The 17247-nt window shown below is 46.8% G+C and overlaps 1 protein-coding gene across 1 annotated transcript; it reads left to right on the top strand.

Annotated features, from left to right (window-relative positions):
- Window positions 1-2672: 2672 nt before the first annotated feature.
- DCTN2 (dynactin subunit 2) lies at window positions 2673-17131 on the top strand. Its single transcript, XM_016224499.2, has 14 exons — window positions 2673-2780; window positions 3679-3747; window positions 12733-12829; window positions 13004-13065; window positions 13378-13476; window positions 13711-13871; window positions 14066-14216; window positions 14547-14612; window positions 14812-14850; window positions 15029-15106; window positions 15201-15272; window positions 15511-15613; window positions 15725-15816; window positions 16676-17131. The coding sequence occupies exons 1-14, from the start codon at window positions 2745-2747 to the stop codon at window positions 16760-16762; spliced, it is 1212 nt and encodes a 403-aa protein (XP_016079985.1). The 5' UTR covers window positions 2673-2744; the 3' UTR covers window positions 16763-17131.
- The last annotated feature ends 116 nt before the right edge of the window (window positions 17132-17247 follow it).

Genomic DNA, 17247 nt, shown 5'->3' on the forward strand with positions numbered 1-17247 from the left:
CGCTCTGCCTCTCCGCCCCCAGCGCTGCAGCGCGGCTCTGCGGGCCTGGGCGGGGCGGCGACCGGAGAGCGGGGCGGGGCGGGGCGGGGCGGGGCGGGGCTTCCCTCGCCCGGGGCCTGCCGCTCGCCTGCCATCACCGACGGTCGCAGCTTTCCTCCCTTCTTGCCTGCTACCCGCCCCTAACTCTCGAAGATAACCTTGCTCTCACCCCTTCCCTACCCAACTTACTCACTACCTCCCACCTCCCTGACCTGTCTGTCCCCCTCTCAGACTCCACCCCTCTGGAAGGAATAAGGGGTGTGCGGAGGGCCTGTAGCCTGTCTAGGGAAGAGAATGAACAGCATTCCCAGACCCCTTTACTCCAGGGCATCGTCCACCCCTGTCACAGTCCTCTCTCCAAATTGGGAGCACACTTCTCATTTCTTCTCCACACACCCCTGGCACAGATTCGCAACCCACTCACCCTTCAAGGGCTGCAGCCTATACCCATATGGAGGTGGTTGTCCAGGTCCCATTTTTTTTCCAGAGAAGAGTATCGGGGGAGGTTTGGCTATTATCTTACCCTTTACATCCAGGGGTGCAGTCTACTATGTCCCCAAAGTACACTCCAGGTCCTTAGTTTGAAGGAAGACAAACTCCCATTTGGGGCTATTAGAATTCAAAAGCAGATAAAATTTTCATTTTTGCCTCATAGGTTGGACCTGGAATGAAAGTGGGCAGCAGTAACTTTTGCAAGAGAAAGGGAGTCAGAAAGCAGTGAAGGAGGGGTGGTGATGGGGCAGGTAAGACCAGAAGGATTTTAAGAGAGGACTTCTGGTGCAGACGTCTGTATCTGGGTTTTAGGCAGGTTTAGGTACCTATGTGAGTGTGTTTCCTGTCCCAGCTACTATTCTGGACAGAGTCCTAACACCTCAGCCCCTTTCTCAGGCCTTTCTTCTCTGTTTCTCCCATTTCCCTGGCCAAAAAAAAAAAAAAAAGCCAAGCCTAGAGATTACTTGTCCTTCCTGCCCTTAGGTCAGACTTCTGCTGCAGCCCCTGGGCAGAAAGATCTAGAAGCTGGCCAAATTGATTTTTCTCCACATCGCAGGCCTCTGCTGGCCAACAGAGTTAGACTGCAGGAGTTGAGGCTCTAGGCCAAGGGGAGGAGCATGGTGATGGAAGAAGGGAGGAGGGTATGGAGGTTCTGCCCAGCAACTGTCTAAGGTCACTTAGACACTATGAGGCAAGGGAAGAGAATGGCCTGGCCAGAAAAGACCTAACCACTCAGAACTAAATTGGGAGGATTTCCCAAATTGGGCCCATAACTCTAACCTACCTTGAATCCTGAGGAAACTGAAGAAGGGTTCAGGATAATAAACTGGACGGGAAGGCAATAGGACTATGGAGAAAGAGGGACAGAGGCTTGGGGAGGGGCCAAGGGAGTATGCATAGAATGACAATGAGTTCCAAACACAGGAAGATAGGCATCTCTCCAGTCACTTGGTCTGTCACTATTTCTAAGTTTTGCAGCATCCTGAAAGTTTAGGGAACATCCTGGGAAACATCTCAACCTCAGGTCCCCAGGGGCTCCAGGATGGCATCCATAAGTAAAGGAGTTTCAAAATGCTAGTCCACGGAAGGTCATTGGTCAGAGACAAAAGTTTATGGGTAAGCACCTCTGCAAAAAAACACAGTGTGGTTTTTCATAAAGCAGGATTTATTAAGTTTCAAAGGACTGTCTTTTATTCTGAGAGTATATCCTTCCTACTTTTCTGCTAAGAAATGGTGGAAATAGTAAATAGATTTTCTTTCTTTTAATGTACTTGGCAAAATGAAAAGGTAGCAATAATACGTTTATCCTTGCAAAACTTTGTTGTTGTTGTGTTAATTTTATTGAACTGTCAAATTCAAAAGTCTGAAAACAGTGAAGTGGCTAAGGGCACAGAGGGTGTTCAGACATAGAGCCATCACTTACCTATTTATGAACTTGAGATAGGATTGCCAGATTTGAAGACAAAAACAGGATAACCAGTTAAATTTGAATTTCAGATTTAAAAACCTAATATTTTTATTCGTTTTTGCTCTTATGTCCCAAATATGGTATGGGGCACAGCTATACTAAAAACCCTACTAGTTGTTTATTTGAAATTCAAATTTAACCAGGAGTCCTGTATTTTATGACAGCCAGAAATTGAGAAGATTACTTAACTTTTTCATTCCTAACAAGACTAGGCATTTATTAAAATTCACTTGTTATCATTGTTTTTGGAGTTCTGGCTGTGTCACAGCATGCCTAGTTGTTATTTATATCTAGTCGTTTAATTTCTGGGGAGCCCAAATTTACCTATCTGAAAAGCAGGAATTATAAAAGCTCTTTCACAGACTTGATGTAGAAAACTAAAGAAAATAGGTTGATTGAAATAACTCCCAAGGCGCTTTATTGTCATCCCGTCTCCCAAGCCCGGGTCAACCAAGACTACATATCCCACAATCATAGTCAGCGTCCCTGGCCATTACCTCATTCCCTGGCCTTGTTCTCGCCAACCCTTGCCTCTATAGGGGTGTGGTAGCGGGCTGCTCTCGCGACTTTTGCTTTATCCTCCTCCTGTCCTACTGCTGTCGCGAGACTTCCTACTCCTCCGCCTCCGCCGCTGCTCCCTTGGCCGCCGCCTTAGCCTGGGACCCGGACACGGCCTTTCCCCTACCCGAACACCGGCCCCGGCTCCGCCGAGGCCCCGCTCCCCCAAACCCGCCTCGCCGCCGCCATGGCGGACCCTAAATACGCCGACCTCCCCGGCATTGTGAGTACAGGGCCGGCCTCTCCTCCCTAGGACCGCGCCCCCGACCTCTTAAGGACCCCCAACAGGCACCAACCTGTGACCCCTCCCGCCTGCAGCCCCTCCTCCACCCGCAGGGCTCCCTCCGCTCGCTCCTGGATGGGCCGCTGCATCTTCCGGACTCTTCCGAGCCGTCTGGGCCGAGCCTTGGGACCGCCCAGCAGGCCCCTCTTCCGGCAGTCGCCGGTTTCTCGGCCCAGAAATTGTCTCAGGGCCTTATGACTTGTACCCGTGTTTCTACCATCCGTGTCAACACCACCCGTGTCTCCCCAGATCTTCCCATAAGCTCCCATTCCCACCCCAGACACACATACCAGGCCGCTTACTGATGGCCTTCATCCTGCCAAGGAAGAGGTTACCGTGGCAAATCCCTTCTTGTGCTTGATAGAGAACTCTGTCCTCTGGGGAGGGCCACCCCACCCCACACATGCTGGCCTATACCCTCTTTCGTGCTGTCCCGCCTGCATTGTCGGGGTGGGGGCTGGGTACAGGACCTTGGGTATACTAAGGTCCTGAGTCACTCTGAACCCTTGTGCCAGGGTAGTGGTGTACAGGACCTAATAGGATAGCCCTTTTCCTACTTCTGACGTACTGATTGCCAACGACCCATCCCCCTTCACATTCAGGGTAACATGTTTGTCATCACCTACACTCACTTTTTACCACTAAGTCCCAGTTGTCCCCATTCTCATCCCTATCCCTCTGACATGGGAACTGCAGTTAACTGGGCAGGTGGAAGAGAAGGGACAGACTCCTGGCATCACAGCCTGCCTTCTCTGTTAACTTGTTCAAATGGAATAGGGTCAAGGGTGTTGGTGGATGTTGGGTAATGAGGTTGGGTGGTTACTGCTTCTACCTACAGGCCAGGAACGAGCCAGATGTTTATGAAACCAGCGACCTACCTGAGGATGACCAAGCAGAGTTCGATGCGGTAAGACTATGTGCTGCCTCAGGACTCCTCTGGACCCTGACCTCTCTCCCCCAGGCAGGCCCTTTCTCTTTTCTGGGGACCCACAGCAATGAGCGGGTATGCCAACCCAGCCTGGGTGGTGTGTAGGTTGCAATGCCTTGATGGGCTTGCAGCTACCAATGAACAATACCAGGAAGGAAAGTCAGGTTAATGGAATTCCAACTAACAAGACCTGATCCTTGGCCTTTGAAATAAAATTGAAATATCTCAAAACAGTTAGGTTTGGGGCTAGTGGCTCCTAAGTCCTCTGGGTGTTAGTCCATGGCAATGAATCATGAAGCCTGAGCTTTTATAAACTGTTTGAGGTTAGGTCTAGGCCTTCTAGTTCATAAAATATTTCACTCAGTATATGTTCATTAGTATCCTGCCAAGAACTAGACTTTGAAGTATAGAGGAATACTCTTTTATATGACTGTGCAGTATCTGTTGGGCAAAGAGTAAGAAAATGATTTGGAGATTTTAGAAAGATAAGAGCCTGGTCAGAGCAAAACAAATTTGAGGGAAGAATATAAATCTTTGATATCAGTAGAGGAGAGGCCCCGGTAGCACTTTCAAACCCAAGAACTCTGAGGAGGAAGGAAGTAGCTGTGGACACATTTTAATGAGGGGAATCACTTGGCATTATTTATTGAATATGTTTATTCTGTGTGTGTGTGTGTGTGTGTGTGTGTGTGTGTGTGTGTATACACAATGCAGAGGAAGAAATGTCCCTGCCCTCAATGGTCCCCCAGACTAATGGAGGGAGTTAGGATACATATAGGAAACAGAAGAAAAAAAAATTGAGCGAATGGAAATTAACATAGTAAAAATTCTGTATGTAAGAGCCCTGCCCTCAAGGGTCCCCCAGACTAATGGGGGGACTTAGGATACATATAGGAAACAGAAGAAGAAAAATTGAGTGAAGGGGAACAAGATCTGTTACAGTGTCTTACAGGATATGCTTTAGGTTCTGTTATTTCCAAAGAAAGCTGGGCTAGGGTCACATGGATGGTGTGAGATCTCAATAAAGTTGTGACCAAGAGTCAGCGGGAATAGGCTCAGTATGTGTAAGTCCTGTGGCTCTGTCTGTGGGGCTGGTTAGTTCCAGAGAATGCTGGTTGCTGGCTTACAATGTATGGCTTGGAGTACTCACTTATTCCTTATTTGATTTCCCCCATGTGGAAGTGGTTCCTACTTTGTGGGGAACACTTTCCCTGTCCCCTCTCTCAGTGTTATGTTCCTTGTGGCTTCTGTACTTGCTGGCATGTTAGTCTGTCCCCCAAGCCTGAGTATCTGGAGATAATGCAGATGTTGTCATTGCTCAGGAACCCTGTGCACACCAAGAGGTATCCTGTTAGGAAGCTGTCTCTAACCTCACAGGGCAGGAGTGTGTATGCCGAGGACTTCACTCTACTGCCACAGTTCAGATACTGCTCCTCTCTGGCCAAGGCCTCTGCCTGTTAAACAAGCCTTCATGGTGAGATAATGATGGAAATTTGTCCCTCTGACACTTACTTTGATACAACTAGATAGTAGCACAGCAGTCCCCTTTCCAAACCAAAAAATACATTGTAATTTTCCTTTTGAAAGTAATGGGATATCTCTTAATAAAAAGATGATGGCACCCATTCCAGGCATGGAAGAACCTGAATGTGTAGCCCTGATTGGCTATTTCTCCATGCTGAACCTGAGCAGCGTATTTTAGTAGCATCTAATGGGGAGAGGATACCGTAAGTGTTCATTTCTTGTGGCATATTGCCTAGGATGCCGGTATAGAAGTGTATAGGATGTGGATGGTGAATACTCCATCTCTTAAGGCCCAGCTAAATGATTTCGTTAGAGAGGAGTGAGTATGGTGGGGAGATCTTTAGCTGCTACAGGAGCCTTGGGGGTGGTTACTGAGCTATTTCCTGATGTCAGCTAATGTCTCTGGCCCTGCATGTCCCTATGGGCCTTAGGAGGGCAGCTTTCGGGAAGTCAGCTGAGTAATGGCTCTGCCGCTGCTCTTAATACTGACATAAATGTGCAACTTGAGGAGCAGTGGGTGGTACTTAGATAATCCAGAAACCTCATGTCCATGAGGCCTGGATTCTCACCAGCAGCCTATCTCCTCACCTACCCTACTAAGACCCAGCACAGGCGACAGTGCACGTCACCACTATTGTAACTGAACCATGAGGTTTTTGGTTACCTTAACCCCTGGCAACAGCATGTTCTGTGTTAGTCTCCAGATTATTTTCAACTTTAAATTTATTGGTTTTTAAAATAGGTTATATATACACATAGAACAAAAGTTTCTCTTCCCACCACTGTCTGCCACCACTCAGTTCCCTTCCCTGGAGACAACCAGTATGACCAGTTTCTTATGGAACCTTTTGGGGATCTCCAGATTTTTATTTAAAGGAATAGTCAAAGAGTGTTGACCCTCCCTGTCTTTTAACCTCCTTCCTCTGTTTGCTCCACTGTGGAAGAAATGAGGCTGCCAAACGAAATAATGTCCTCTAATAGCCCTTAAAGATCATAATTGCTAGTTTAACTTAAACATAAAAGTTTTGCAGTTACCATAGTGGGGAGGATGGGAGAGGAAAGTAGTAGAAGGTTTTAATTTTGGTAAAGATGATCCTGAGTTTCCTACTATCCTTTAAACTGATTTTAGCAGGAAGTAAAATATTCTAAAATGAATGGGCCAAAAAACTGTACAGGCTAGCCCTGTCTTCCTTATTCTAGGAGGCTCTGCATTTCGGACACTTCTTGGTTTATTGAGGTGATGGGCTTGTTTGGAGGCTTTTCTTAAAATGTCTCGTCCAGAAAGATAATTCCCAATTGGAATTCCATCTCCCCTGGGCTCATAGCCTGCCTTGGGTCTGAGAGGCATTCTGCTCATGGCTTTTGAACTGCCGGAACAAGGGGAGTAAATTTAGAAAACCTCACTAGAAGTAGGACTTAGTTTCTCCCTTTATGCCATAACTATTCTCAGTCTCATGTGAAAGAGGGAAAAAAGTGACCTGCCATAGTTTTGTAGGGCCTTGGCAGAGGCTTCAGTTCTCCAAAGGGTAGGTACTGCTGGACACTGCACCAGCATGAAATGACAAATGGTAGGTTCTCTTCCTTACAATTTGGGATATCATAGAGTATGCTTGATTGTGTTCATTGACTGTTGGCGCACTTGAACTTACCTGAGTTTTTCCTGATGCTTCCCCCATCCTCCCTCCTCACCACCTTGCCTGGACACTAGTTTGCACAAGTAAGACCATTCGATGCTTCTTCTCTGCATGTTTTTTTCATCTGCCATCTCGCATGCAATGCTCTGTCACTGTGCTATTGTTGTAGCCAATTTAAATTCTAACGACTCCCTAGCTGGATCACTAAGGGGCCTGCTGACCTTATGGTTAAAGATTGAAAATCAAGGTTTAAAGCACAATGATGATCCATGAATCATTGTCTCTTCCCCTTGTGAGGTCTGCAGAATAAAACTGTCCAATGGAGGATGGGATAGAAACATGGAGGCTAGGATTGCTTTGGGACATAAGGCTTTTAGGGGCTAGAGTTAGAAGGGGGTTGCCTTTCTCAGGCTGAAATGGAGTTAAGAGAAGGTGAATGACAGCTATTCCAGATGGGTAAAGAACAAGGAGAAAGCCCAATTCTCACTTCTTAGCTATCTGTGGATTATGCCTAGAAAAAAGTTCATTTTAATATTCTCCTCTACTAAGCCTTTAGAGAAAGGTAAATTGGATAAGAAAGGGATGTTAAATGCTAATTTTAAGGTAATAACTTGGGTTATTTGTGCTTTCATGAGTCTTTCTGTTTCTGTACCCCTCCTTTAGAAATGGATGGTTGGTCAGCACTATGTTGGTCCATCCTGGACAGTTTTATTCTACAGTAAAACCCTGTCATCGTGGTTCCAAAGTCCCCCTGGCTGCAGTGTTGGCATAGAGCCTGAACAGGCTCAGAGAGCAGCAGTGGCCTCTTCCCCTGTCTGATCTAGAACCTCAGGATTTGCCTCTAGGCACAGCTATTTAATCAAATAACCCTGGGGAGTCGGGGAGTTAGTGAGAGGGACTGGGAATCTTGTACCAGATAAACTAGTACCTGGTATCAGGGCACTTAGGATTTTCCAGTCAAGGTGGCTGGGTGTAGTAGATTTCCATGGTGATTGTTACTATTCCACATTACAGGAATTGTGCCTAAAATTTCATCATTCCCCCAACCCACCCATAGGACAGATCTGGAGGTGGTATATACTATTTACAAACTAATGTGCCACTTCTCCTTTTCTTTGATTCTTTTGTCCTCCCCCATTCTAATTGTTCTTCATGATTAGAACTTGAACTTATGGCCCATTGTCATCTCTTTCTCCCAAGCTGGTTTTAGCTTGGTGGGGCAAGTAAGAGAAATATGTAGTGTGTGTGCCTCCCTTCGTGTGTTTGCATGTGTGCACCTGTGAGTGCTTACACCCACTCTGTAGAGACATCCCAGCCTAGACCACAGGACTCAGGTCCACCTCTGCCCTGAGCTGAGAAAGGGTCTTGGCTAGTGTTGACCCTGGCATCAGACAGAGAATGGAGACATGGAGGTTCTGGTATATTTAGCTGAAATCCCTGGAGCAGGAAGCACTTGACCCTTCACACTTCTATCTGCCCATGAGTAGAGCTTCTAGAGAGGCAGGGTGTACAGCTGGATTTCCCTTCCTGATAGTTCTTTACCAGTCTTGCCTGGAAGTGGGATTCTTATCTGTGTGGCCTGGACTAAAATGTGGGCCTGGACTAAAGTAAGGCCTCTTTGAAATACTCCCACCTTTCCCCTTTGTCTACCCTCCAACGCCTGTGAATTTTATAAGTAGAGAGTTGACGAAACATGTTCTGCACATGGGCTGGTAGCTGTGAATCTTGATGTCTTCTGCACTCTTTGTGCTAGCACATGACAGAATCGCTCTGGATCCCTCAGAGCTGCAGAGTGAGTTACCCACCACTCAAGATGGAATCAAAGACAGACTACACGAGGGACCAGGAATTGCCCTGCATCTTGTCTGGCAGCAGAGGTGGAGAATGGGGCTGCAATTAGGTGCTTCATATTTCCCTAAACTCATCATCTGTACCTGACATATTTTATTCTGCTAAACCTAAAATCATACCAGACGACCTACATGAGCACCCTCACTGTAACTAATTCTGCCATCCAAATGTCTAATTCTTTAAAACTAGAGAAACAGGAAGACTTAAGCCATGAACTGCCCCCTTGAGAATTATGGACCCTCAATCAGTGCAGGTCCTCAGAATCTCCATAACCCCTGCTTCACATTTTGCCATTTCTACAGCTTTCCTTCCACCTCAGCCTTCTCTTACCCCACTTTCCTATTCCATGCCACTAGCTTGCAACATCTAACTACTAGTTCTCAGATGATCCTGAATTGCTGCTGTTACTGGCAAAGCTTCATGACATCCTCACCACCAGAGAGGAAAGGGACCCAAGCTCTTCTTTCTCTTGGGGGTATGTGACAACCCCAGCTGAAATTTCTTGGCCCCTAAATTTTGCTAGGCTCCCCTGGGCCCTGTGGTGCAGTGTGTTTGAAGACTGTCTGTAGCGCATGTGACAATTTGCTAATAACAATTTTGTCTTTTTTTTTTTTCCCCCCTCCCTCACCCCTATTTCCCCACTCCCTCCCTTTCCTTTTAACTCTTGATTTTCTCACCTCTGGGGAAACCACAAGGAGCTGGTAAGAAGCCTGACCTTTCATCTGCTTTTTAATGGGGTGTGCTGTGATGGGCAGTTGTTTTTCTGACCTTTTGTCTCTACTAAATCTTTAATCTGTTCAGCCCCACCGCAGCTGACAACCTTTTCCCACCTCACAAGTCACAGTAACGACACTGTCCCCCACCCATGCCCCCAGATCTCTGAGACACTGTGGAGTAGGTGCCACTGGAGGACTAAAGTGTGCTTCCCACCTGAGTCTCCAGGGCCAAACCCTCAGAGAGCCTCCTCAGGGATGCCAGTGTCGGGCAGCCTTCCTGATCCGGGACATGCTCCTACATCAGGAATAGTGAGATGAAAGCATTGTCCATCGCTGTTACTGTCCAGAACCTCTGAAACTCACAGTTCTATGTGTTTACCTTTTTTTACTCCACCCTTTCCCTATTTTTAGGAAAGTAAATAAGAAAGTAGGTTCTCATTTGCACAGTGCCTGTCCCACAATAAGGGCTTAACAAATGGTAGCTATAATTAATTAACTTCTTGGTCTATATCTCCCATTCCACTTTTTAAGAGGAACTTTTTAAAAAGTGGATTTCTACTTCATTGGCCTTGATTGGGGCAATCACAAGGAGAAGTGGCATATTATTGAGTGTCAACTTAAGAGAAGATGGTTGTCTTTCCTGAGCATGAGTTCTTCTCAGACACTTTACATATAGAGGCTGCAGACCACACAGTTATTTGGCTGGTGGGTGCTTGGGCCATAACATTTCAGAGAAGATTAAGGAGACAATAATTTGGGCCCAGCCAGTGTGGTTCAGCGGTTGAGCATCGACCTATGATCCAGGAGATCGGGGTTCGGTTCCCGGTCAGGGCACATGCCCGGCCAGGTTGCCAATTTGATCCCCAGTAGGGTGCATGCAGGAGGCAGCAGATAATGACTCACTCTCATCATTGATGTTTCTTTATCTCTCTCCCTCTTCCTTCCTCTCTCTGAAATCGATAAAATATACTAAAAAATAAAAACATATATATATATATATTTTTTTAATCCTCACCCGAGGATATTTTTTTCCATTGCTTTTCAGAGAGAGTGGAGGGGAAAGAGAGAAACATCATTGTGAGAGAGACACATCAATTGGTTGCCTCCCCCACATGCCCCAGCTGGGGCTGGGGGGTTGAGCCTGCAACTGAAGTATGTGCCCTTGACTGGAATGAAACCCGGGACCCTTCAGTCCGTGGGCAGATGCTCTAGCCACTGAGCCAAACTGGCTAGGGCAAAAATAAAAACATATTTTTTAAAAAAAGATAATTTGGGACTCAATTGTCTTTTTCCCCTAGGCCCTTGCACATGGGACATGGTGCCTTTTTGTTTTCCCTTGATCTTTAGCTCTTGTCCCTCTCTCTGCCTAGCACTTTCCTGAAGAAGAGGTAAAGATCAAAGTTGATAATTTCTCCTTACCCCCTCTCCTCCCTTATTTTTAAAGTTGCCACTCACACTGATTCCTTCTCTAATAGCAGACCAGAGATAAAGGATGGAGCTTCTATCTGCTGCTCTTTCTCCATCAGTGTCTCTCCATCATCATCATTCCCCACCCCTCCCAATACCCACAGGCAGAGATTCTTGGTCCTGGCTGCATATTAGAAATATTAGAATCACCTGAGTAGCTTTTAAACTCTTCTACTGGCCTGGCCCTACCCCAGAACAATAAATCAGAATTTACAGAGGTGAGCCCAGGCCCTTTTAAAAAATAATTTTTTTTTCTCTTTTAATTTTTAAAAAATATATCTTTATTGATTTCAGAGAGAGGAAGGGAGAGAGAGACAGAAACATCAACGATGAGAGAGTCATTGATCGGCTGCCTCCTGCATGCCCCCTACTGGGGACCAAACCTGCAACCCAGGCATGTGCCCTGACCGGGAATCAAACCGTGATCTCCTGGATCCTAGGTCAATGCTCAACCACTGATCCACGCCCCGCCGGGCACTTTTTTTACTTTTTAAAAAAATTGGTTTGAGAGAGAGAGACATTGACTTATTGTTCCACTTATTCATGCATTCATTGGTTGTTTCTTGTATGTGCCCTGACCGGGGATCAGACTCGCAACCTTGTGTATCAGGACAGTGCTCTAACCAACTGAGCTACCTGGCCAGGGCCTAACATTTGCTAAGTGATTCTATTGTGCAGCCAGGATTAAGAACCATTATTGCAGTTAAAGGAAAGAAGACTTACTTTGCCTTCCTTCTGTAGAAGGAGATAGCATCCCCAAAAGAAAAGGACTCCTGGGTCCCCTTCCCTCCTTCAGTAGTAAGAGCTATCAGACTACTGACAGTTGAAGGACAGACTTGCAGTCTGAAGTGCCCAGTCTTGGTGTAGTTATTGGAATCTGAACAGCCAGTAGATACCTAGTAAGGAGGGAACATCTCTGCCTCAGTTTCTAGGGTAAAATCTCATTCACTTTCTTTACCATGTCCCCTGTTTATAGGACAGCTTCAGTGCTTGAGAGACAGCAGAGAGGTCAGGGAGGAAGGGCAGGAGCTGGAGCTTCTCTTTGAAAAGATGCTGGGCTATCTCCATTTCAGGACTTGTATATGGCCCTTGCCCACAGGTATTCTTGGCAAGCAGATACTGCTACTGCTTGTTGCTTCTAAGATATCCCTTAAAAAATATTACAGTAAGTTCTTTTCTTGTCTCTCCATCCCGAATTCCCTGGCCTCAGGGCAGCCTGGAAACAAACAGCTTCTGCTCAGGCCCTCTGCCAGCCAACCTTCTTTTTCTATCTAAGAGCTGGTGTCTTCCCTTCAGCAGCATATTAAAGTCCTAATATTTACCCTTAGAGTTAGTAGCTTGATTGTCTGCCATCCCTCCTCTTTTCCTCCAGCAAGAATGGAGGCTAGCTTGAAAATGGACTTCCTCAGCAGCAAGGAAATTTACTTTTGGGAGGGGGAGGTTAAAAGAGGTCAGGTTCGTTTCTTGCCCTGAATACATGGTATGTGCCAGATAACTGGGAGGGCCCAGTTGGATGGGGTGGGGAAATGGGGAGGCTATGCTACCTCTGTTCCCAGTTGAATCAGGGTGTTAATGTTTATACAACTGAGATTCCAGATTTACCAGGAAGCTTCCGTTTCCTAGGTTGAGCCTGAGTCGGCAGCTTGGAATGGAGCCACCCTTCTTTCCTCTTGGAAAGTCGGAGCCAGTCTCCTAATACTTGGGGGATTTTTGTGGGGAAGTTCTAGAGTGTGAATGAGTCTGCCCTGGGCCTGAACTACCTATTCCTGCAGGAGGAACTGACGAGCACAAGTGTGGAGCACATCATTGTCAATCCCAATGCTGCCTATGACAAGTTCAAAGACAAGAGAGTGGGGACAAAGGGACTTGGTGAGACTGGGCTATAAATTGGGTTGGGGGAAACCTGTTCTCAGGCCTTAGTGACTTTTGCTTTGGGAAAGGGTCCCTCATAGATATCACTCATAGAAGCCTTCATTGTCACCTGAGACCATGACTGCCTTGGCCTTAGATCCTGCCCTCAATTTCATCTTCTTTTGTTGACAGATTTCTCAGATCGTATTGGAAAAACCAAGAGGACAGGATATGAATCTGGAGAATATGAGATGGTTTGTTGTGTGTGTGTGGATGGGAATGGTGCGGTGATCCTCTCTAGCAGGAGATCAAGGGATACAGTTGGATTCTGACTTTCTTTCTGGTTGGGAGTTCTGAGGAACCCAGCAGGATGTAGTTGAGGATGCTTTATCCCTCTGCTGTTTGCTCTGGAGAGTATCCAGGCCTCTAGCTATCTCAGTTCACTAGGGCATAGTGGATTCTGGGTTAGACATAATACCCTTACAATTCAAGCCTAGGGTTTGGATAAATTCTTGAGGTTCCCTGTACTGGGAGGTATAACATCACCTTTTATGCTTGCTCTCTAGCTTGGAGAGGGTTTGGGAGTGAAGGAGACACCCCAACAAAAGTACCAGAGACTACTGCATGAGGTCCAAGAGCTGACAACTGAAGTTGAGAAAATCAAGGTAACTATAAACTATCTTCTTCTTTCTCTGCTATGACATATAACAGAGGAGCACCTCCCAGCAGGAGGAGAAAGTTTTTCTAAGCTCCTGAATAAGGAGCTAAGGTTTCCAGAGTTTAGGAATCTACATGAATCTACATTCAGTGCTATAGGAGACTTCCAGCCACAGCTGGATCTTGATTCTTTTTTTTTTAGTTCACTTTTACCACCCTTCACTGTCTACTTTTCATACCAGACAACAGTGAAGGAGTCAGCCACTGAGGAGAAGCTGACCCCCGTGGTGCTGGCTAAACAGCTGGCAGCTCTGAAGCAGCAGCTGGTTGCTTCCCACCTGGAGAAGCTGCTGGGACCAGATGCAGCGATCAACCTTACTGACCCTGATGGAGCTCTGGCTAAGTGGGTGCCTTATTTTGTTGGGAAATCATTTCTAATTGGGGTGTAGAGGGACTCAGGTATTGACAGGGCTATTAAGGGAAGAAGTGCCTAGCTGTTCCTTAATGCTGACTACTCTGAGGTAGAAATGAGAAAGAGTGGCTGGGCTGGCCTGCATCCTTCAAGTCATTATATTATTACTTGGTCTCCTGATCTAGGCGCCTACTACTGCAGCTGGAAGCAACAAAGAACAGCAAAGGGGCTGGTTCAGGGGGAAAGACCACAAGTGGGACCCCCCCAGATAGCAGCCTTGTCACTTATGAACTACATTCACGGCCTGAGCAGGACAAGTTCTCTCAAGCTGCCAAAGTAAGTATGTATGCAGTGTTGGTTGGGGGGTCGGGGGACGCAGGGGAGATGTGGCCCTAGAGACTTCCCTGCCTTCCTCCAAGGGATCAGTTCTGGGGAGAGGGTGTTTCTGATCCTCTTGATGTCTCATTCTTCATGTTCCCCTCACCCATCACTTTCAGTTATGATTTTAAGGTTGTGACTAGGGATATGTTCCTTGGAAAGGCATCCCTTGGTAGAGGGGAGGGTGGAGAGGAGCTGCAAGCAGACAAGCAGAGAATACCAGGATCTTACCTCCCACTGAAGCAGCAGGAAGGTGGCTGGCAAATCTCACCTCCTTTCTCCCCCTAGGTTGCAGAACTTGAGAAGCGCCTGACAGAGCTGGAAGCAACTGTACGCTGTAATCAGGATGCTCAGGTCAGGTGCTCGCCTATACTTAGTCTGATCCTCCATCCTATATCCTCAGCATGAGGTCCACAGCATTCCATAGAATCCTGGGAGGAGTCAGTTCTAGGATCAGCCAGTGGGCTTCCAGCTAGAACAGAAAGGATGGAAAAAGTGGTAATCATATGCAGCTAGAAGAACCACTGATTTCTTTCCTCCTTTTCCCCACCAGAATCCCCTTTCTGCAGGTCTGCAGGGAGCCTGCCTTATGGTGAGTGTAAAAAGAACTGGAGTGTTTGGGTTACAAGGAGATATTGGGATTGGGTTGCTTGGAGAATTATTTTGAGGTCTATACCTAAATATTAATTACCCCCAGTGGAATATGGGGTGGCCTCTTCCTAGTCTGATCCTTTCCCCTTTATGAAACTTGTCTCAACCCTGTCCCCCAGGAGACTGTAGAGCTGTTGCAGGCGAAGGTGAGCGCCCTGGACCTTGCAGTTTTGGACCAAGTGGAGGCTCGGCTACAGGTATTAAGTGGAGGACAAAGTGGATTATAGGTTGCTCAGGACTTTGGAAGTCCTGGATGCACTTACCTATCAGCCTTAAAATCTGTGCTTGCAGAGTGTCCTGGGAAAGGTGAATGAGATTGCCAAGCATAAAGCTTCTGTAGAGGATGCAGATACACAAAGCAAGGTCAGGAAGATATCTTTCCCCATCTTCATACCCTTTCCTGCTCCCTTATGTTCTCCAAGTCATCCTGGTGGTAATGGATGAGGGCACTGTCTTTATAAACCTGTACCAGCCGAGAAAGTCAGGGCAGTGCTTTGCTCTGTCCCCACCTAGTTGACCTCACCCCACCCTAGTGAAGTAGTCAGTGTGTACTTCACTGACAGCTGGGCCATCTCCTCTGGGTCCTGTCATATCCCTCCAGGTGCACCAGCTATATGAAACCACACAGCGCTGGAGCCCCATCGCCTCCACCCTTCCTGAGCTGGTGCAGAGACTTGTCACCATCAAGCAGCTGCATGAGCAAGGTGGGAGGCCAGCTTCCAGGGGTGCTCAGAGGAACTGGAAAGTAGGCAATTTCTGTTCCCTTTCCTCTTGTCTTGCGTTCTAACCTCCCCCATACCTTTCTTCTTTTGCAGCCATGCAGTTTGGTCAGCTCCTGACACACTTGGACACCACACAGCAGATGATTGCTAGTTCCCTCAAGGACAACACCACCCTCTTGACCCAGGTACCTGCCCCTTTATTGGTCTGCTGCCTCCCTTCTTCAGCACACACAGACCAGGGTTCTGAAAAGGTTCTGCCTTAGCCCCTTTGGTAGCATTGTTTGTGGCAGGGGCTTGGTTTGAGTCTTCACACTGTTTTTCAGTGGTTGTGGAATCTTTGATAACTTACTTAGCCTATGAACTTGTTTCGCCCTCTGGAAAGTTAGACCTACTTCAGAATTATGTAGCCTAAGTTAAATAACATGGGTGAATTGTTAAGTACACATCAGCCTTTCCTCTAAAACCTACCCTTTCCCTCTGTAGTCTCAGCTTAGCTTTACTCTCCCTGGTCCTCATCCAGCTACTCCTGAGCATAGTACATTGGAAGGAACATGGGCTTTCAAGTCAGGAGCTAGGCTCCAACATGGTTCTGCCAGTTCATTTCTGACTGAGCAGTGAATCTCACCTTACTCCATTCTTTTAGCAGTGTCCAGCACATAGTGAGTCCTTGGTTTCTGTTGAGACACAGTTTTCAGTGCTGGGGGGAGTATTAAAGTTGAGAGACCAGCATCACAGGACCATCAAAATAAATGAAAAAATATACTTGGTATAATCTTCCTCTGGACAGTTTTCTAATTTTGAACCAGTGAACCCCTATTTCAACAAAATCTTATTTGGCCCTCTAGAGTCATGTGTGCTTGGCAGACCCTGACTTAGGTCCATGGTACTTCAAGGGTAGTTTGAAAACTGCTGCTATAACTTCCCTGCTCTGGGATCTGTAAGCCATGTTTCCATTTCATTTTGTCCTAAGGGAATTTCTTTAGGTCCTCATCCAGGCAAACACCTGGCACTGACAAAGAATAAAGCATCTCTGTCACTTTCTAGGTGCAGACAACCATGCGTGAAAACCTGTCCACAGTTGAGGGGAATTTTGCCAACATTGATGAACGGATGAAGAAACTGGGAAAGTGAGCCCCTTTGGGAGATGGAGAACAGGGGTAATACCTACCCCCTTTGAACTCTGTTAACAGCTTACATAGGGTTTCCCCTTAATTATAACTTTTGCATCCCCATCCCATTTGACACTGGGGACAGGGGTTCTTCTTGCATGTGGGGTTTACACCCCTCCTCTGATGACTAAAGTGGTAGCTGGGGATATTAGATGGTGGTCTTCCCTCAGGCCCTGGGAATAAGGACATGGGCCCAGCCACATGCCAGCTCATGTCCAATACTGCTTTGTCCCATGTGGGAAGGATTGGGTCCTGTCCTGCAGCACAGCTTCTGTGGCTGATTGTAACCCTCTCCAACTGTTTCTGACCATTAAATGCTGTTGTACTCTGAGTGGCCTCTGCTATGTTTCCTGGGGAAGAGGCAGCACTGAGACATTCATAGCATAACAGGCAGTCTAAGCTACTCTCTACTACAAGAGAAGGATTTAAACTGTAACCTGTTCATAC

The sequence above is a fragment of the Miniopterus natalensis genome, chromosome 2 (genome assembly GCF_054644295.1).
Source record: "Miniopterus natalensis isolate mMinNat1 chromosome 2, mMinNat1.hap1, whole genome shotgun sequence".
NCBI classification, from domain to species: Eukaryota; Metazoa; Chordata; class Mammalia; order Chiroptera; family Miniopteridae; genus Miniopterus; species Miniopterus natalensis.

What these genes read in the sequence shown, in the direction of transcription:
- DCTN2 (XM_016224499.2), top strand. Translation starts at nt 2,745, where the DNA reads ATGGCGGACCCTAAATACGCCGACCTCCCCGGCATT. An exon ending in AGTTCTCTCAAGCTGCCAAA is followed by an intron (nt 14,217 to 14,546) that starts GTAAGTATGTAT and finishes TTCTCCCCCTAG; the next exon opens with GTTGCAGAACTTGAGAAGCG. An exon ending in ACACCACCCTCTTGACCCAG is followed by an intron (nt 15,817 to 16,675) that starts GTACCTGCCCCT and finishes GTCACTTTCTAG; the next exon opens with GTGCAGACAACCATGCGTGA.